At 56.6% G+C, this 21171-nt stretch overlaps 1 protein-coding gene across 4 annotated transcripts in view; it reads right to left on the bottom strand.

The window, feature by feature from the left end:
* The window catches only part of EPHB2 (EPH receptor B2), a 140123-nt gene extending 120279 nt beyond the window's left edge, over positions 1-19844 (bottom strand). For all 4 annotated transcript variants that reach the window (XM_074609494.1, XM_074609492.1, XM_074609493.1 and 1 more), the window contains exon 1: positions 19643-19844. In XM_074609494.1, the coding sequence (XP_074465595.1) occupies positions 19643-19727 (85 nt within the window). In that variant the 5' untranslated portion in view covers positions 19728-19844. The remainder of the gene's footprint in view (positions 1-19642) is intronic.
* Positions 19845-21171: the final 1327 nt, after the last annotated feature.

Genomic DNA, 21171 nt, shown 5'->3' on the forward strand with positions numbered 1-21171 from the left:
GATCACTGCTGCGACTGGGGCAGGGGGACCTTAGGGACAGGGACACCAGAGCTGGGCATCTACTCTGACCCAAGATGGAGATGTCTTGTTTTACTGAAGGAGTTGAAAAATCTTGTTCTCCTAGTACCTGGCAGGACACTAATTCACTTTCCCAGTATAACTTCTCCCATACAATGATGCAAGCCACTATCTCATCCAGACCTCTGTTTGCCACCCCAACGCTCCCTTCTTCTGGCAAGCAGAGCTACAACACGCAGCTCTGAATTATGCCCACAGGAAGACTGGCTGGAAAGACAGGCTGGGAAACACTCATCCAGACCCACCTCCACCTTAACCTTCCAAGGAAGTAGGAGCCACCCCATCCCACTGACAACACAACCCACTCTAGGATGCCCATCTGTTTAGTATTATAACTTATTTGGTGAGGGAAAAAAATAGCATTGCTTTCTCTTTATTGTGTTTTCAAGCAAAAATCCAGCAGAGGCACAAAGACAGCAAGGCACGACTAAGGCAGGGTCTCCTTGGTCTAACACCAGGCTCATCCGTATGAGTGAGTCTCTGCACCTTGGCATCCACCCTGCAAATCCAGAGGCTCGCCCACCCTTCAGTGGATGCCAAAAGGCCTCTTCTTCCTTAACCAGCAGCAATGCATCAAGTCAGCTGAAGTGGCACAGCGCAAAACCAACAGATACCAGCAATTGTCTAGCAGGAGCCACCTTCTCAGGTGAAAGCTGGTTTTGGCAGGGCAGCAGGTCTTTCTGCATCAGCAAAGCAGGGCGCGTCATCTGCTCACAAAGGTCATTGTCATCGCACATCCTCTCAAATCCAGCTGTCTTTCTTCAGTCTTAAAACATCCCATTCAACTCACCTGACACTGTGCCTAACCCAGGGCTGAGGGAGTCTTGGAATCCCCTCTCTCTCCTTTTCAGTAGGAAACCTGCCCAGGGCTCCTGAGGAGGAAGATGGTGAGGGCCACGGAGAGGTGAGTGCAAAGTGACAAGCATGCCCAAACTGAGCTGCCACAGCAGACTCCACTGTCATCTCCCCAGAACATGTCTCCTCCAGCTCTGGGTTGTCTTCAAAAGAGGTGTTGCAACCGGGCCATCACTGGTGTGTCAATCCCCCAGAGCTGGGACTGGGACTAGTCTACACTGGAAACTCATTACAGGGCAGTTAAACTGAAGAGGATGCTGGATAAGACACCACACTTTCCACCAGTTCAGCTGAGCCACAATTGCACCAATATAAATCAGAAACGTGCTCGAGATAAGAAACGGTGCAGCAACACGCGTTATGGAAAGCCAACATGCGATGGACACAGAGCCAACGACCCAGCTCTCACCACCAGATCTCTGCTTCTCGCACTGCCTGGAAACACTGGTGCCTTGTACCTGTCAATATCTGTCATCATTACGCTATATCATCCCCTGCGATCGGTAAGGACAGGCTCGTTACATAATTTTAATGCACATTGTGCATTAAAGACCCCCAGGTCTACAATTTTCAACCTCATAATGACACAGAAAGAGGGCTGAATCACTGGGCTGGAAGCCCGTAATTGCCCCAGCACTGATGATCACAGCCTGTGTTGGCCAAAGAGAGGACAGGCCAAACCTGAAATGGCTTTGATCATTGCTCCAAATGCATTAATTTCCCAAATCTCAGAAAATTCACAAGCAGAGTCAACCGGGAAACAGAAGTGAAAAGTACAAATGAAAACCAGCGCAGTTTTGGACTAGATGATGGACCCTTGGAAGGCTGGTCCCTTCCAACCCAAACCATTCTATGACTCAAAGAAAAGTTCAAACAATGTGTTTGGTTTGTGTTTTTTTTTTAAGGCCACAATTTGACAATCTAGGAAGGCAACAACTTCAACCAAAACCAACCTCAGAGTAAGAAAGTCCTTGTGACAACCACACATACAAAGGCAACACATGAGAAATGGAAGGAGAGTAAGCAGGCAACTCATATTTTATTGTGACTGGTGTGAAGTGAAGCAAATTAATGAGGGAAACTTATGGAAAAGCCATCTCTGGCATGGCTGAAGACATGACAAATTTATGGCGGTGGTGTTCTTTTAAGCACATAGACAAAAGGCTAAGGAAAATGTTAAAATTCATAGAAACATAGAAAAAAGCACTGACAATGCCCAGGAATGGAGATATGGAGATCCCCTCACCTTTTTGGGTCCCGCTTCATCGCTGCACCACTTTCAGGGCAATTTTTATTTAACTTCTTTTTTTTTTTTTTTTTGCCCTGCGTGCAATCAGAGCTTCCCTTGCTGTGGTTCTTTGTAACCGCTTGTGAAGGATGGCCATGGTCAGGCAGTCTGTGTCTTTGTTAGGAAAGTAGGATGTTATTTCCATAGGCCTCAGGAGGACAGGGCTGTTTCCTCCCGTTAGTAACGCAGGATTCCTTACCTCATACATAACTAACGACCCAGGGACCGTCTGGCTGTAATTCTCTTAAAAATCACACATGCCGTCTGCAAGCGTCTAGCAAATAACTAAGACTTTGGCCACAGCTGAAATGGATGCATCAAGAGCACGCGACGACCAAACAACTCAGCTCTTTTCTACGTGGATAATGGCCTTGTGGAGGTGGGAGAAGCCACAGCCACCGTTTATCTTCATTTCTGGGTTTTTCAGTTATGACAGTTTCATAAACAAGCCCAAGGAACCACGGCCACATGAAATTCCTGTACGACACCTCCACAATAGGTTGAAAAATCAAATCCTGGGACCAGCCATTAAAATCGGATTGGAGGAAAACCACAAGAAAGTTCCACAGCCTGGGGCCAGTACCGGTCTATGTTCGTACGAATAAATGGGCAGTGGGGCAAACCCATGTAGCTCTTTGCAGCACTGTGTTTCCAGACAGCATCCCCATCCCCCTTGCCCAGGTCAGGGAGAGATGAGACCAGAAGCACTTTGGAAGGCAAGAAGAGACTTCAAAAAGATCTTTATTGCTTGCAACAGCATCCTGAGGAAAAGCCGGTGGAGATCTATGAGCCCCACCAGCCAGCGGAGACCACGAGGCAGGGGACAACTTCTGACTGAGAAGTATCAGAGCGTATAATACTTGAGGGACTGGGATGGGGAGAAGGAGGACTAAGAAAATCAAACACATTTCACAGCGACCGACTCAACAGACTTCAAGAATTAGCAAGCAAGGGCCCATGAGGGGACGCCTGGGAGAAGAAGAAAGCTGGTAAGTCCTTGAAGACACTAAAGCAGAAACATCTCAGTGCAGAAGGATCAAGTTTAGTGGATGCGCTAGGATTATAACGCGGTGAAATGGTAGGCATTCAAGGTCTTGCTCAGCCTGAAATCACTTCTGGGAACATAATGAAAATGCTGATGTAACTCAAATCATAAAGAATTAAAGAACAGGAGTATAATTAGCACCAGTCAACATACTTCGACAGGAAACAGGTCTTGTCAAACAAATCTGATTTCATTCTTCACTGAGATTACAAGTTTGATTGGTGAGAGTAACCGTGTACAAGGCAGGAGGCTTCTGACTACCGAAACCAGGAGGCGTGACGGCAGCACGGGGAGCAGAGCCAGCCGCGCCAGCGACAGCACAGCCGTTGCCTGGGTGTACAGCTCCGTATCGCCAAAAACATGCTAAAGGGATTAAGGGCTGATTAGCTGGCAGGTTCCAAGGAATAGTTCCCAGCACTGGACCTCAGCGGGCTCCGCAGGAACCAGCCCCACGTTCATTTTTGTCTTAGGGCCAGCAGGATGGAGAGGCAGGAAGGAAACCGATGCTGAAGTATCTAATGCTCTTCCAGGCTCGCAGAGCATCTTCAGGTAAAGGATGTGGGATTCACCTCCCTTGGCATTCACCATATGAAAAAATAATGCTTCCACTTAATGTAGTTGTTAATTTTCTACAGATAGTAACGACAGAGAAAAAAAGGCCCCAGAGGACAAGCCAGATGATCTAAAACAGCCATTCCAGGCAGGTGGACTGAATTGCCCTCTGCAGGATGCTCAGGGAGGGGGTTATGCTAACAGCTTACATTATAACCCCCACTTTTGTGCTAGTGATTAAATTCACCAAATCATCTTAAAAGAAAAGTTTGGGGGTGGGGGGTGGGGGCCAAAACCCTTAAAATAAATTAAACTCTGTAGGGAAAAGCACCGGAAAGCCTGGTCTCCTCCAGCAAAGGCACCTCAAGCTGGTGTTGCTCAGCAGATGTAAGCACCAGCCAGGAAAAACTCCAGATGGTCCCAGTGACACGGTAGCAATGATGGGGGACAGCCCCCTGCGCCCGGCTCTGGCACCGCCGCATGGATGCTGTTCCCACCCGACAGACGTTTGTTGCGCATGAAACAACAGGACGGCTTCAGTCCGCTTCCAAGCGGGCAGGTGTCACCAACAGGACTGCCATCACAGCCGGGGACCTCCTTGGGAGCCAGGAGGATTAGGGCTAAGTCTGGGTGTGCAAACGAATGCCAGCTTTGCTCTGCCTTCCCCTCCATTGCTAGGAGACCAGGAGCGTAACCATGGTTTTAAGGTTTACAGGAGAAAGATGACCGTCCTGGGCAGGAGCATCTACAAGGTCCCATCGATGAGCCGCCCCAAGACACAACCGAGGTGTGCACAGACCTGCCTCAAGGACGAGCATTTAGGACAGGGAATGTCCTCAGCAGCCCCCACATCCATCCATTCCCTGCCCTGTGGCTCCCCAGAGGGTGAACGACAAAACTCAGGGCACCCCGAGAAAGTCCTACAGATAGTATTAAACCAGGGGCTCTTCCACACCAGGCATCATAGCTGAAGGTGAAGGTGGTGAAGGTGAGGGTGAAGGTGAGGGTGAAGGTGGGAGCGCACCCCCGATTACAAAGGGACCACTTGGTGCCCAGCCCAAGCTTTAGGATTTTCAACAGCTTTTGGGAACTTGCTCAAGCTGCAGCAGAGACGAGACAGGTCTGAGCTGAGGTGGGAGACGGGAGATTCCCAGGTCCTTGCCCACCCCAAGGTTAGGGAAAACTCTCCAGCACCCCAGCAAACAGGAAATCCATACAGAAGAAGCCCTCGGCAATGGGGAGGGAGCAGCTGCTGTTGTCAGTGCCTTCTGGGCCTGTCGCGGCTGCCTCTTACCCCCTGCCTCCCCAGCCAGATCCTCTGACATCCAACACCGCCGCTGCCAAGCCAGCCCAGTTGGGTTCCCCCACTAATACAAGCAGAAAAGCCATGCTTTGCAGGCTCCTTTAAAGTGGTGCCCTCCCCCCCCAAAAAAAAGACTTAGTCAAAGCAAATGCCAGACCCATTAAGAGCACAGGACCTCACAGCCAACAGAGGAATGCTTGGGCTTGATGGACTGTTTATAGAGTCTTTTATAGGAAGGATGGGTAACCTAATCCCAACTACAACATTTTTTATGCTGCTCTATGAGGGTTCAGCTGTGATTAAACTGTTGGCACAGTCCCATGGCACATAAAACCATGGAGACCAGCAAGTCGCATCCCTGCCGGAGCCCTGCAAATGCAAGCGGCAAAACTATTCCAAGTATTAAAGGCCAGTGAGCCCCACTGCGGGCCGTCCCCGCTCACACCTCCAACAGGCCTCGCCGTCTTAAGAGACCAAAATAAAAGTGACTCCGTAGTCGATCTCTGGTGAATATTTACTCCTGCTGCAGTCCAGAGCAGGGCAAAGGATAACCACCCCTGCAGGACTCCTTTTGGGTCCCAGAAACTGGATCCCAGAAACTTTTTGGTCCCAGAAACAGGAGATGCAACTGCTCTTGCAAAAAATGTGCTCTCGGCAGTGGGCTTCAACGTCCTTTACTCCTAGAAGCAGTCCCAGGACCAGCTCGGGGCCCTCCACCACCCTCCTAAGACATCAGATAAAATCCCACAGCAACGTTTTCTGAGCGGTTAAAATGCTTGATTTTGAGCCAACCTCGCTAAACTGAGATGATCAGAGCTGTGTGTCCCAACTGCCTCTACCAGGCTGCCACTCCATGGCTAGAGCAGGGACTGTGGCCCCCAGCATGGGCAAAGTTCTCCCAGGGAGAGGACGTCCCAACACCTCAGGAAAGCAGCTCAGGCAGACTTTGACCCAGGAGACCATACCCACCTGGGACAAACCACCACCGGGGTGCTCTAAGTTGACTGAGAAGGAAATGAATATTTGGAGTGGGAGAGATTGGAAGAACGGGGACCTTCAAGCCCAGGCTTGGCACAGGGTGGCACCAAACCCACGCTGGAGGACAGGCTTGTGCAGCAAAGCAAAGCCCCCTCCTCCAGACCCTCAGCTTAGCTGGAAAGGGAAAAAGAGTGGGGGAGGGCTGGGGCAGGAACCCCCTCTGCCGCAACGCATCGATAGGACTGTACGTGGGATGTGCATCCTCGGAGCGGGACCGCTCGACGTCACACCAGCAGGGTCTCCCTCGGCGCCACTGGTGGGTGGGATTTCGTCAGGCAATTTGAACATGATGTTTGTTTCATTTCATTGTTACAGAATTGGAACAAAACCAAGGCTTCTCTCTTTTTTTTTTTTTTTTTTTTTTTTTTTTTTTTTTTTGGCTTTGTTGACTCATCCATCAATTTGTCTGGTCTCTCTCACGATACTCTCTGGCACGATGGGGCCGCCACACAGCCGTTCCAGGTGGGCTGCCAACGCCCACATTAGCCCATGGCCATGCACGGTGGCCTCTCAGAGATAAAGCTCCGGGGCACGCTGAGCACAAGAGGCTATCGGTGATTTCAAACCCTTCTTCTGAATCAATCAAAAGGCACCACCACCTCAGAAACCCTGCCTTAAGCACCCTCAGCCGCAGCGGCCAGGAGCGGGACGTGTCCCTCGGCGCACAGCCGGGCTCTTCCTGTGGGATGGGACTTTGCCAGCAGTTTTATTTTAGCCCTGCACGAGAGTCCAGCACATCGCTGCCACCAGAGGGAAGGAGACTCCGCAGCGCTTAGGATGCTGTTACCTGAGCCTGTGCACCCAGGGGGTTCCTCCTTCCAGCACACATAGCACAGACCCTGATGCACCACACACCAGGTGATGGGCACCTTGATGGAGACACAAGGAGGTGGGCATGCCGCCATGGCTCCATGAGCTGACGGCACCCCCAGGAGACCTGCAGCAGGGGCCAAGCCCTTCTCCACCCCTCTGGCCACCGAGCAATTTGAGACTGGTGGACGACACACCCAGGGCTGACCTCACAAATCCCATTTTCTTCCCTTTTCCCTCTGCAGCCCACACACTGAGGACCTCCCAAACGCACCGTAAAACGCTGGGTCAGCCTTCCAGGGGCTCAGCACCCCCCGGCGGGATCTCAGGCCATATTTAGGCCACCCAAATTACAGGGCAAGACTTCTTGAGGGTGACCTGCCTTGCTTCCCCCGGCACGAAGCCACTTGGGCAGCCCCTGCCACTCTTGTCTGTCGCACCACAGGGATGCGCAGGATCCACCGGTCCCTCCTGTTGGTCCCCAAATGTGCCGCTCCCAAATCTACCAGAGCCGCTGGCAATGTCCCCTCCACATCCCTTACTTTTCATTCCAAAATACAAGCCCCCACCACGCAGCCCCACCTTTTCTTACACAGAGACATAGGGAAACATGGAGCAGCAAAGCAAGGCTGCAGGGCCCAGCCCACAGAGGACTTCACCCTCAGCCCCGCAGATAAGCAGGGATGAGCTTGTGAAACGCTGAGGGATGAAAGCAAACGCCGGGGACGAGTTGGCTCACTCGGCTTTTGGCACGTGCCCATGAGCCGTGTCCCACCAGGATGGGGACAGACACTTGCTCAGCCCCCGAGGGACCAACCTGGATGCACTCCCCAGCAAAGCCTTACTCGCATGGGTCTGCACCTCCTGCCTGTCCCGTGGCTCGCCATAAACCAGCGGAGCCCAGGAGACTCCCCCATCCACCCCTCGACCCAAGGAGGAGCATCAGCAACCTCACGGAGCGGCGCAGGGTTTAACTCAACCCGGGAACAGAGGCCAGACAACAAATGGGAGCAGCTGCCAGTAAATTCAGTGTTTCCAGAGGATCTGTGTTTATCAAAAGCTGTCGCTCTCCAGCCAGAACAGGTGTCAGTCACAGCAAAATCTCGTGGCAGCTATTCAATCTGAAGCCACAAGAGTTTGACATCAGACCCAAAAAAAAAAAAAAAGCATCGTTAGCAACTTCTCCGCTCTCCATCTCACCTGCAGCCTTGGAAAAAGAAAGGTGAAGAGCCAAAAGGAGGAGAAAGCCAGGTGTATTAGGCAGTGGCTCCGTGCAGCAGCAGCGTGGCCACCCGAAGCAGGCATCTCCCCATCACTAGACGACACTCAGAGTGGATCTGCTCCCCCCCGTGACAGAGCCACATCACCGACCGTCGCCCAGCTGCCACGGGGGGACTCAAGGCAGCACCCACCTACCCCGGGATGGCTCTGCCGCGCACCCGCGCTGGCCTCATCCCACCCGCAGACTCGCTGGCTGCCTGCTGCCTGCAGATTGACACCGAGCACAACACCGAGCAGACCCTGCGCTGTCTGTTCAACACTTCCCACTAGCCAGACACCGACCCCTACTAATGCTGCCAACATCCTAATTAGCACCTTTCCCGTGCCTGCCCTGCTCCCAACTGCTCTGCATCTGTCCGAGGATTCTCTTTGAGGTTCCCCAAAGGTAGAGCTGTCGAACCAGGACGAGTCCCGGAGGTGCTGGGCACCCCTTCCCCTCCAGAGCAGCTGGCACAGCCTGCTCCTCCAGCCCACCCCAGCGCCCCGCTGCGCTACTGCGCGGCTGCTGTCAAGGGATTTCCACACGGCATCACGCACGCTCCTGTGTTCATCCTTTCTGAGCCACCAGAGCGGTGCTAACGTGCACCAAAGACAGAAGAAGCCCAGGAGGGTCCTTGTTACACAGGGGCTATCTGGCCCTCCACGCGGTGGGTAAGAGGAGCGAGGCTTTGTCCCGGTTTCGGCATGGACAGGGCGGCTCCAGCCTCTGCCCGGGGAAGGCATTTGCCCGTGGCGGGGCGGCTCCGCTCTGCCTGCCCCAGTCCACCTCCATGCTGCCACAGCATCGCACCCGTGCCAGGCAGGAGCGAGTTCAGAGGGGCAGACACCTCCGTCCCACCACCCGGCACGCTCCAGCACCGGGCAATTAACACCCCGCCACCAGCCATTCCCCACGTCCAGGCATTGGCCGCTCTCTGCTCCCCAGGGAAAGAACAAAAACCCATCAGCGGCCCCCTCTCCTTGCCGGAGCTGCGCCCGTTTCTACGCCAGAGCAGCGCGGAGACCACGTGCCTGCTGGCATTTAGCACGCAGGTGCTCTCCCGCAGCCTGCGTGCCGGGGCATGCGTACAAAGGCCGGGGACGAGCACACACAAACCCGGCGCTCAGCCACCTGCACGGGCGCTCCGCAAGCAGGAGGTGGTGGGGATCCCGCAGGAGAGATCCGCAGGAAATGCTTTCCCCAAAGCTGGCACGCCGCGGTTAACTCTCCACAGCCTGGCCAGCCCCCTCCCTGCAAGGAAAGCACTCCAGCCAGCCCATACACCTTGTTTCATTTCATCCGCGCTGCCCCCGGTTCATGCGTTTCCCCTGCTCGCTTTGTCCCCTGATACCAGACGGGCTTAAAAGTAAAACAAGGCAAAGATTTATTAAGTGAGGCTCACCGTAAAGGTTTCCGAGTTGCAATGGCAGAGCCTGGAAACAGGATTACAAGCAAAGCAAATCATGAAACGCGACCGTAACCTCTGCACGGCGAGATGTGACCCCTCACGTGCTCCAGCCCATCTCGCACCCAAGCATGTGGCGTGCACCGGCCGGGGCGGCTGCCTGGCCAGCGCGCAGCCGCTCGCCACCACATAAACCTCTCTGTGATGGTCCAGGGCTTCTTCAACATCCCCTCTGCTGCGCCCACCTCGTTGAGCTGGCCCGATCCTGATCTTCAGCAGGCTTGATAGAATCACAGAATGGTTCGAGTTGGAAGACACCTTTAAAGGCCATCTAATCCAACGTCCCCTGCCATGAGCAGGGACACCTTCAACTAGGTCAGGTTGCTCAGAGCCCCGTCCAACCTGGCCTGGAACGTTTCCAGGGACAGGGCACCCACAACCCCTCTGGGCAACCTGGGCCAGTGTCTCACCACCCTCATCGTAAAGAATTTCTTGCTTATATCTAGTTTAAATCTTCCCTCTTTAATTTGAAGCCATTGCCCCTTGTCCTATTGCCACAGGCCCTGCTAAAAAGTCTGTCCCCATCTTTCCTGTAGCCCCCTTCAGGGACTGAAAGGCCACACTATAAGGTCTCCCCGGAGCCTTCTCTTCTCCAGGCTGAACCCCCCCAGCTCTCAGCCTGTCCTCACAGCAGAGGGGCTCCAGCCCTCCCAGCATCTCCGGGGCCTCCTCTGGCCCCGCTCCAACAGCTCCGTGTCCTTCTGCTGTTGGTGCCCCAGAGCTGGAGGCAGCACTGCAGGGGGGTCTCACAGAGCAGAGCAGAGGGGCAGAATACCACCCTTGCCCCGTGGGGGATGCAGCCCAGGCTGCAGGGGCTTTCTGGGCTGCCAGCGCACATTGCCAGGTTGCATTCAGCTTTTCACCCACCACTACCCCCAAGTCCTTCTCAGCAGGGCTGCTCAACAAGGCCGTACAAAAAGCTGAGCTTGCAAGAAAGAGATGCATCTCATGAGAGAAAGGCTTGAAGCCAAACTCCAGCAGGCACCACCTCGTCCATACCTGGGGAGAATGAGCTGTAGAGTCACCGGAGCCAGTGGCAGGGAAGGATGCTGCCAGCTCGCTCCAGGAGCTCCTTCCACTCTTCTCCACTCTATCCAGGAGCACCAGCCATGGCCACCAGCCCATGCCTGGAGGGAGGGGAGAAAAGTGGATGCACGCAGATACGGGTCCTGGTAGGACACACACACACACACCAGTCTCTTGGGTGAAAGCAACCACACACCTGGAGGCATCTGAACAGCCTGGTCCTGCCCAGTTTGTCCTCAGACAAACCTGCCCAACCCTGTAGTCTCAGTGAGCAACCCAAGCCAAAGCACTTGGGTTCGGTGGTCACCCCACATGAATGAGTGGCCTCCTGGGAGGCTCAAAAAAGCAGGATCTCCTCTGGAGACTGAAGTGCATCCAAGGGCTCCCTGTCCCCTGCTCCACGACAGAGTGCTCCAATCGTTCCTTCCTTGCCCTGAGAGACTCCGGGATGGGAAGAACCTGCACTGCCACACCACAGTGCATGTGATGCTTCTCATCAACAGCCTCCCACAACTCCCGTGCACCAGGGCTGCGGAAGATGGAGATGCCTTCTCTCTCCTGCATTCCTCTACTGAAGATCTTTGGGCTCACAGAAGGTCCGGACAGTGGGTCCAGAGGGTCCAGCCCCTGTTTGACCCTCCTCGCCCTCCCTGGCTCTCCTCCTCCCCTGCCTCGCAGCAGCAGAGCAGCGTTCCACCAGCCCTCCAAACAAGGGTCCCTGCAAGCCACGGCGAGGACGTGCAAACAGAGCTCACTACACTCCAGCAGGGTCCCCTCCTTTTGGGAGCCGGGATGACACTTCCCACAGAGCAGGGCTCACTTCAGCCCACTGCCAGGCAGACGGACCCCCAAATAAGCCCAGCCCGGCTGGGCACCAGCCAGCGAGCTGCTCGGCGTGGGATAGCCCTCACCTGGGATATGGTCTGTCCCTCGGTCCGCTGCGGACCAGGTGTCCCCATGACCCCCAAAGCCTGGGTGGGAGCAGAGGGGAACAGAGCCCTTTGCGGCCAGCCCGACTGGGCCTCCCCCTCCTCTCCCATGCCGGGGGCTCGGCAGCCAGACGCAGGCTGCCCAGGAGCCCGGCCGCGGAGCCCATTGTTCCCTTTGTCTGGCCTTTTGAGCACGAGCCTGCGCGGCTCAAGGCATCCCCTCCACCGCAGGGACGTTCACACGCTCGGCCGCCCTCGCCACCCCCCGACCCGCTCCGTCGGCGGCCGAGGGGCCAAGCACCTCCCCTAAACCCAGGCTTCGCCCCCGCCAGATGAATCCGGGGCTGAGGGCAGCCCCTCGCCTCCCCCAGCTCCATCCAGATGCTCTCGCCCTCCGAAACGCCGAAGAGGGCAAAGGTGAGCACCCACGGGCATTTTCCAGGGAACCGTACCCTTGCCTGGCCACCCTGCCAAAATCAAGAGCCTGCGTAAGACTGGGAAGGCATTCCCACACTCGGAGGGTCCACCGTCACAGCCAAGGCGATGAGCACCCGGAGTGACGGGGACCCCTCCCGGCGCTTTGTCTCGGAAGCTGCAGATGGTCTTGAAAGCCAAGATGGGAGCTGGGGGGCGATGGGGAACCCACTGAGCATGGGCATCCAGCATCGGAGCCTGGAGAAGATGCCTTTCCCATTGCGACGGACCTCAAAGACCGCATCCGCCACAGGAAGCTGAGCCAAAGGGATTACTGGTTTCCCTCCCACCTCCAGCAGCGTATCGGGGGGATGCTCAGGGAGGAGGCGTGGAAAGCACCCCGCTTTTCAGCATCAGGGGCTTCCTGGTGCCCCCGGCACCCAGGATGGGCAGGGGTGGGCTTCACCCCACCCAACGCGCTCCTGCCTCCACCCTCCATCGCTCCTGGTTTTAAACCTGCTGCTTGAGAACTTGAGCGGGTGAAAAAATACAGAACAATGAATCACCACCCCTTCATCACCCTCTTCTTCACACCTCCCACGGCCCAATGCACCTCTGTGACCCCCCCAAGCTGCATCTTTCCTGACCCCCCCACCCCGTCCCTGTACCTCTCCTGTACAAGCATCTTCACCCTCCTTTCCCAGCCTTTCCCAGTTCTGTGTTGATGCTTTCAAAGAGCCATCCACAATGACTTTAAGATCTCTTTCTTAAAATGCTAATAAGTAATTTAAAGACTGCCAGTGTGCATGCATGGGTTTAGGGTAATTTTTTCCATGTGAATCCCTTTTCATTCATCACTGACTACTTTTAATCTGCCACTTTATAGCCTGGTTATCCAGTGTCATGAGATCCTTTTACATTATTTTAAAGACAACTGTTGTTTTTATCGTCCTGAATAATTTTGTATAATCTGCAAACTTTCTCGCCTTTTGAGTTCCCACCCCTTTCTAGCGCGTTTAGAAATACGTCGCACAGCACAAGCCTCACGCTGACCCCCGTCCAGTGGGAAAACTGACTCTTTGTTTCCCCCTCTTTAAGCAGATTTTAATGCGTAAGAGAGCCCTTCCTCTAAAATTAACTGGAGTCGCCCGGATCACCCAGGGAGCTCTTCTTAAAGGATGCTTGTCCCGTTTGCTCTGGCTCCAATATTCGTTTTACCAATTTATTCTAAAATATAAGCTCTTCTGACATCACTTGATGGCAGTCTCTCGGCCCTGCCCTGGGAAGGAAAGCTCCTTGGCAGGACTCCTCTTGGCCCCGGCCCTTTGGGGGGACACCGAAGTTGTTCCTCATCTCACCAAGTGCTCCATCCTGGCTGGTTTTAACCTCCCGATTCTCATTCATTTTGGGGGAGGGAGCTGGGGGGGGGGATAATTCATTTCTTCTCACAAGTTATTTTTCCAGCTCCTCTCAGGCTGCCATATATGGTTTTGCGTTCACCACGCCACCGTTTCTGATTTTTTTTTCTATTTTCCCCTTTTAGACACCACTTCCACTTTCTGAAGAACATCTTTTTACCTCTGGTGACCTCCTCCTTCAATTTGCCATTTAATCAAGATTTATTTTCTTTTTTAAAACTCCTACATTAAACGGCTGTGTGCATTTATCCTGAGCCTTAATATCATTTCCCAGATCATGTGCAAGTATTTCGCTATTTTAGCTGCTTTAGCTTAAAGGAGCTTTGGCCAGCTCCTTCATTTTGCCTGATTTACAAAACGTTACTAGGTAGTATTTTTAAGTGCTGGTCATTTTACAGATGGACTGCCTCTAGGACAGGTAAGGTGTAAAGAACGTCATTTATTAGACCAACCGATAAAGCTTCACCAACTTCTGGAGCTCGCCAGCCCCTTCTCGTGCCCGCCGGGAGACTGGACCCGCTCCCCCACGCCTTGCACCACATTTGGCGTGATGCTCAGGTCTACATCACGAGATCCTCCTCTCGTGGGCTCTCCAAAGAGCCGTGATCATTCGCAGTCACTAACTGGAATTCCTGAATAATGCCCCTTTGCGATGTTTATAGAGGCAAGGACCATCCGCAGTCATAGCCGTGTTTTCTGCCCTCGTGGCCCGTTTCATCTCCCTTAACCCTTGGCAATCGGTGCCACGAGCCGGGTCAGAGGGGCAGCAGAGACCTAACGCCGCTCCCCCCGTCCCCCAGCATGGAAATTCAGAGAGGGGCAGAGGGCACGGCATGATCCTCATTTACTCCTTCACCTCCATCCCGCTTGGCTCAGGGAGGGGGCAACGCACCCCTGTGCCGCACCCTGGCACAAACTGCCATCCATCCAGCACGTCCCCAGGTCACCTGATACCGATATAAAGTCGGTGTCGATATATCCCTACACGCACCCCCACGGCACCTCTCCTTCCTTGCACCCTCCCGGCCCCTGGGGGGTCCCTACCCACCTCCAGCATCCCCAGCGCTACTCCCGCATGCTCCCTCCATCCCTGGGTACCAGCCAGGGCAGAGCCCCCTCCCGAACCGCCCCCCCCGGGCGCTGCCTCTCCCTTGCACCCGCGCCGCACGTCAGCGCCTTATCACGGGAGGCCCCGTCCTTACCCCCTTATCTAACGGCTGAACTTTTGCCTCCCAGCATCCCCCCACTCCCCCCATCCCCACGCGCTCCAACGGGCAGCCGCGCTTCTCTCCGGCGTCTCTGCAAACCAGAAGCCAGGTTTGGGAGGGACTGCAAACCAGGGTGGGAGCCGACTCCCCCGATGGGGGTCGTTCTCCGTAAAAAAAAGGACTTTGCGTGGGATGGGAACCCCGGACAGACCCAGGCACAAGCACCCATCTCAGAGGGGTCGGTCTATCGGGAGCGGGCGCGTGTTGGGGCAGGAGCGGTGGGCTCAGACTCTGGTTTATCACCACTCCCGGCTGCGCTTGCACAAAAGCGCTCAGGCCTGGGGAGGTATCCCAGCATCCAGCATTTACCCGGCTCCCCAGGCAGGTTTTGCAGCCCCACTGGTGCCCACCCCTCTTTACAGCCAGCTCAGGTATGTGTACACAAAGGGCCGCTGACTAGTGCGGGCAGATCCTCAGCCCATCTGCAACAAGGACCACTGCTCCCATCCCTGGGAGACAGCCCCCAAACTCCTCGGCAGCAACCCCAAGGAACGGCCACATCCCCTTTGCACCCCCGGATCCCTCTGTAGGGTGTCCCGAGGAGCTGGGGGACATCGGTGACCACGCCAGCCCCGAGCCCTCGTCCCCTACAGCCCTGTCCCCTTGGCATCTCCCTCCAGCATCCGCTCCCTCGGCTCTTCTCACCCAGAAAAGCTGGAAATACAGCAGGGACTGCAAGCAACTGCTGCTCCCAACCAGGAAAACCAGAGGAGCAGAGCTGCAACGGCAGCTACACGTTTAAAGCGGGCACCCATTTGGTCTCCAAAAGGAGTTTTCTCCCCCAGTAATGCAAAGAGCAGGCAGGTGCAAGGAATGCACCTCATCAAAAATTAACCCCGGGAAGAGGGCCGGGAAGGGGAGGCAGCGGCAGTGCAGGCAGAGCAGCACGGGACCGACCCGAAAACACAGTCTCTGCTCCACGCCTCAGGCCCATTTGTCATAAAATTTTTTTCCAGCCTGGACTCAGGGCAGCGTTTTGAAGATCTGAAGTTCAAACACGCGGGATGGACTGGCTTCTTGACAGATCCTGTGTTTTTCCCCGGACCTGCTGCTCTGCCGCATCCCATGCCTCTGGAGCGTGCTGGGCTCGCTGGGATGCTCCTGCAGCTCCTACGGTCCTGGCACACCCCGGGCACATGCCACCTTCCTGGAGCACCGAAGTCAAAGAAACTGCCCTGGTGTGACCCGTAACCCTGAAGAGATGGCACGTGTACAAGAGAGGTGACCATATCCTAACAATAAAATGCGTTATAGCACACATAAAATACAATATGCGGGATATTATGTACACGTATGCAACGTAATAAATGCATAATGTATATTGTGTACGTTACAATACATTATTAACCATGTAGGACCACAAAGGTCCTGTCTCCAGCTTGCTCGGAGGGTGGGCATGGGTGCTGGTGTCCACCACCTCAGCCACGGCGTGCCCCGGGGATGCCCGCCCCAGGAGACGATACAGCCCTCCCGCCGCAGCATCCCCATCCCAGCCCAAGGCCGGGCTCAGGAACAGGACCGCTCGGCGCCGAAGGATGCTCATCCCCGAGTCCCCTCGCCCGCCTGTGATGCTGCTTCCCAGCAAAACTCATGCCGGTTGATCCTCCCTCGCCCATCAGAGCCCACCGCTGCCTCCACGCTGCCTGCTCCCCGCCTGCCCGCACCCTTGCAGATATTATGGCCATCTCATTCCTCCTTTCGCATTTTTTGGCACACGGCTGGCTTTCCTCCAGCCCTCGGGAAACTTGCCAGCGCCACAAGGTTTATGAAAAGTTAACTCCAAGGGGGTGAAGAGCGCCTTCGGGGGTTTCCCCCCCCCATGCGAGTTAGCTGCGCTGCTGATTTTAAAATACCTAAGTGCCCTTCCCAGCTCCCCCCAAAAATACCTCGGAAGTATCAGTACTCCAGATACGCGTGCAGAGTACGCCAGCAGGAATACAAAGAGGAGCCGTTAGTGATAGCGGCACTGTTACCAACCGGTGTGGGATCCAGACCCTTCCAGGACTCCTTTGTTCTTGACTTTCTGGTTGGTTTTTTTTTTTTTTTTGAAAAAAACACACAAAAAGAAACTTTCCTTTTATAAGCCTGAACTTTCTCAGCTGCAGATACGTTACCTTGCAACTGCCTTAACAACTGTACGCAATTCCTAACCTCTGCTTTATGTACATTGTCATCCGCCTCCCTGTTTTCCATATTGATTTATGTTTTACGTTCTTTTCACATTTCCTTTTAACAGAGCTGGTTTTAACCAAACGGCCCTTCCTCCCGAGCCCAAGACACACATTCTGCTGGCCAGTGAGTAATCAACTTCCAATTTTCATACACACTCCTGTTTATATTTCCTTCCCTATCGGCTTTGTTTCTAATTAAGGTTTGTTAAATGCAAGTGAATATATAGCGTACAGAGAAATATAAAGCATGTAGATAAATAAACACCCCACACACACGCGCACTGACTAAGACTGCGCTTTCAACCACGGATCCCAAAGCACTTTGTCATGTTCATTAACAAAACCTCGCGGCTCCCTTGGGAAAGACGCTTGTATTATTTTACGCCTTGTAATTAGGAAAACTGAGGCACAGAGGAGACAAGTGAAATTACCGGCATTACAGAAAAGCTCCGTAGCAGAGATGAAAACAGGACTCAAGAGGCAGGACCCCCGGGCAAATAACCAGAACACGGTATTTCCCTTAACGGGCTTTTTTTGCCCCCATTTTGGCCCTGGGAATTTGCCCGGGCTGGTGACGGCAGCGCGGGGGGCATCGCCACCACGGAGGTGGCCTGTGGCCGGGGGGATGTGCTGGGGTCCAGCCACTGTCGGCGGTTGGGTCAGTCTGGCCACACCGAGGGCCCCAGAGCACCCGGAGAGGCAGACGGCGTCCAAGCATCCCCGGGAGCCCCGGGAAGCGGCAGCTCCCGAAGAGGAGGAAGGAGCGGAGACGCGCCCAGGGAGCTGCGTCCCACACGCTTTCGCCTCGCCAGCTCTCCAGAAGCCTTTGCAAGGAGGGAAAGGCTGGGACACGGTAGCTGGTTGCCACACGCTGCGAGCCACCATCACCATGCACGTACACAAGGCAGGTGGAACCAGCGGGGGTGTGGGGGGGATGCCGACAAACCCAAATCAACGCGTTCAGCCGCAGATGGGGACGGTCGCTGGAAGCACGGTGCAGGGCCCCATTGACCATGTCCGCGGGAGCACCTCCATCCGTGGTGGAGCACACCTTACAGCGATCATATCAGGCGGGTGAAACCCCCGGCTGTCATGTGCCGCCCCTTTGTCCCCAGATACATATTCCCAATCCCTTGGGATGAGCCCAGGCGCTCATGCATCCGGTCCCTGCTACTCCTGCCATGGCGGTGGGAAGGCCACCCACATCTCCAAGCAAGCGCACAAGAGCCGCGGGAGCTGGTCACCGACCCCTGGGCATCGCCCAGCAGCTCCTCCGGGCACGCAGGAAGGGCAAGGCAGGGTGGAGGTGTCACCCCGTCCCCGCACAAGGCGCCTGGTTCCCTCCCTGGCCGCAGTCAGCGCTGGTGGCTCTGCACGGCCAAGCCCGCTCGGGCCCCGCCGGCCAAGCTCGAACCCCGCTCTAAGTGTCAGCGCTGCCGGCGGATCAGGGCAGACATCCCACGTGGACATGTACGCTCCCACAAACACGCTCATCACCCCACCTCCCCCCCCCATAATTAAAAACATACTGGGCTCATTTGAATAGCATAGCTGGCTAGCGCTCTCCACTGCAACGTAAATAGTCCTATTTATGCCAAGCTCCCATATTGTAAATATCACGATGTATAGCTGGCCAACCCATGAGTCATCTCCCAAAACTCCAACTTAATAAATGGTGCCTCATCCATGTTCCAGACAAACACCGTCCGTGCAGCTCCCACCGCCCGGTGCCTCCACGCCCAAGGCCAGCGGCGGCCGCCCAGCCAGGCCCGGCGAAGCTGGGGGGACAGCAGGGCCACCAAACCCCTGCCCAGCTCGCACGCAGCCCTCCCGCGATGAGCAGACACCCGTGGACCGCGCTGCAGGGGAATGAGCCAGTTTTCGGCCTGACATCTTGCTCTCACCCCTGCCCAGCCCGGTTCTGCGGCGCTTCCCGGGGCACCCATGCAGCGGGAGGGCGGGAGGCAGGGAGGCATGGCTGAGATGGGCTCGGGAGCGCGAAGACACGTCCTCCCTTGCCCAGACCCCACCACCCGGCTCCTGCCCAGCCCCTTCCCCGCGCACCCACCACCCCGCAGGAGCTCCCCACCTGCCGCCTGGCTCTGCTTTGTCTGAGCACCGGGGGAACTCGGCGGGGAGCCCAGCTCCTCCCGGGGACGCCGGGAAAGCCACGCCGCCAACGGGGAGCCGGCCATGAGCTCCAGGATGCCGGCAAGGCCTTGTCGAGGTGCACCCCAAAGGCTCTCCCAGGCGGCAGCGGCGGGCACGGCGTGGCAAAGCCCGGGCATCCCTAGGAGAGAGGCTCCGTGGTACCCAACCAGCACCCGGGGACCTGCTGCGGGGGCGCGGGGGTGCCGGGGAGGGATGCCCACCTTGGCGAAGGGATGGCGGAGAGAAGGGCAACGCAGCGATGGGGAGGGTCTGGGGACGGGGAGTGGGACTGGGACACACACACACACACACACACACACACACACACACACACACACGAGGGGCCCCCAGCTCCGCACCGGGCTCCGGCGGCAACACCTCCAGGTGGGGCAGCACTTCCCCAAAAACTTCGCCTCCCCTCCAGCGCTGTGGCGGGGGTAAGGGGGGGAGAGGGGCGGAGGACAAAGTGCCACCCCCCCCAGCAAAAAAAAAAAAAAATAAATAGGAAAAAACACCCGCCGGGAAGCACACCCTGCCCCAGAAGGGCCCCCGCCCCGCCGCCCCCCTTACCTTCCACGGCGGCGAGCAGGGGCAGGAGGGCGAGGGGCAGGCAGCAGAGCCACAGCGGCCCCATGGTGCGCGCCGGGCCGGGCATCAGAGGCGGCGCGGCCAGCGCTCCATGGAGGCGGCGGGGCGAGCGGCGGAGCGCGGACCGAGCCCCTCGCTGGGGCCGCCGCCGGCGCGGGCACGGCCGCGGGCACGGAGCGCACCGCCGGCCCCGCCGCCGCGGCCGGGCCGAGCCACCGCCGCCGCCGCGCGGGGGAGCGCCCCGCGCCGCCCGCCCCGCCCCGGGGCGCCGCGCTGCCGGCGGGGGCGGCGGGCGGCGGGCGGCGGCGGCGGCGGGCGGCGGCGGGGCGGGGGGCGGCGGGGGGCCGGCGGCGCGGCGGGGGGGCGGCGGGGCGGGCGGCGGGCGGCGGCTCCCCCCCGCCCGCCGATGGTTTCTCCCGGAGCTGTCGATCATCCAAGAGAAAGCCGTGATTTCAGCCCAAATCTGCCTCGGCGGGGCTGACGCCGCGCCGCAAAAAAAAAAAAAAAAAAAAAAAAAAAAAAAAAAAGAAAGAAAAAAAAAAGAAAAAAAAAGCCGGGGAAACGGGGAGGAGGGTTTCCCGGAGGGATGCCCCCGCCTCCGCCCGTCCCACCTCCCGCAGCCCCGCTCCGGCCCGCCGGCCCCGGGCTGAGCATCCCGCCGTGCCCCCGCCGCGGGGGGGGGGGGGGCGGCGCAGGGGAATGTGCTGGCTGCGGGCAGGGCCCGGCAGGAGAAGGGGACGCGTCCGGCGGGGCAAAAATCACCAAAAAAAAAAGGAGTTGGCAAAATCCGTGGGTCGTTGCTGGCGGCGTCCGGGCGCCCCCGGGTCCCCTGGAGTCAGCTCCGGTGGGGCAGGAGCGGAAGGTCTCTCCTTTCCCATGTGGAGAAGTTGTGAGTTGGTTCCAAGCGCCATTCCCACCAGACGGCGTCAAGCAGGACTTTCCCAGAAGGTGCAAGCTGAGACCCACCTCCACCTCTCCCTCACACCACCCAACAGCCCAACATCCCCACACACGTCTGCCCCTTGGGCACCTCATGAGCCAAACCCTCTTCAGGACATGTGTGACCGTTACCAGGACTGTTTGCCGCAGCAGGTTCCCTCTGCCACTACCCTGACATCTCAGCCCTCCCAGCCTGCTAGCATCCGCTTTGTACCCCGCAGTGCCCCTCTGCTCACCTCCCACAGCTATGCCTCGGTTTCTTCTGGCTGGGAGGGGGGCCAAACACATCCCGCAGAAAGCACGCGTGTGTCCTGGAGGATCTTCCCAGGGAAGGTCATGCCCTGCACGTGGAGCTCTATACAAACTCGTAGGTTCATAGGCCAAGAGCGGAAGAGCCGCCGGACTGCCAGGATGGACCCTGCCCCTCAACTCACCAAAGTGTCTAAGACCCTGAAAAAACAGGCTTGGCTCACTGCGCTCATCCTCATCCCTCTGCCTTGGGTTCCCTGCCTTCACCCATCGCAAGTGGCTCATTTCTTGCCAGCCACAGGTGTGGTTGGAGGAGGTCAAGG

The sequence above is a fragment of the Larus michahellis genome, chromosome 16, assembly GCF_964199755.1.
Source record: "Larus michahellis chromosome 16, bLarMic1.1, whole genome shotgun sequence".
NCBI lineage: Eukaryota > Metazoa > Chordata > Aves > Charadriiformes > Laridae > Larus > Larus michahellis.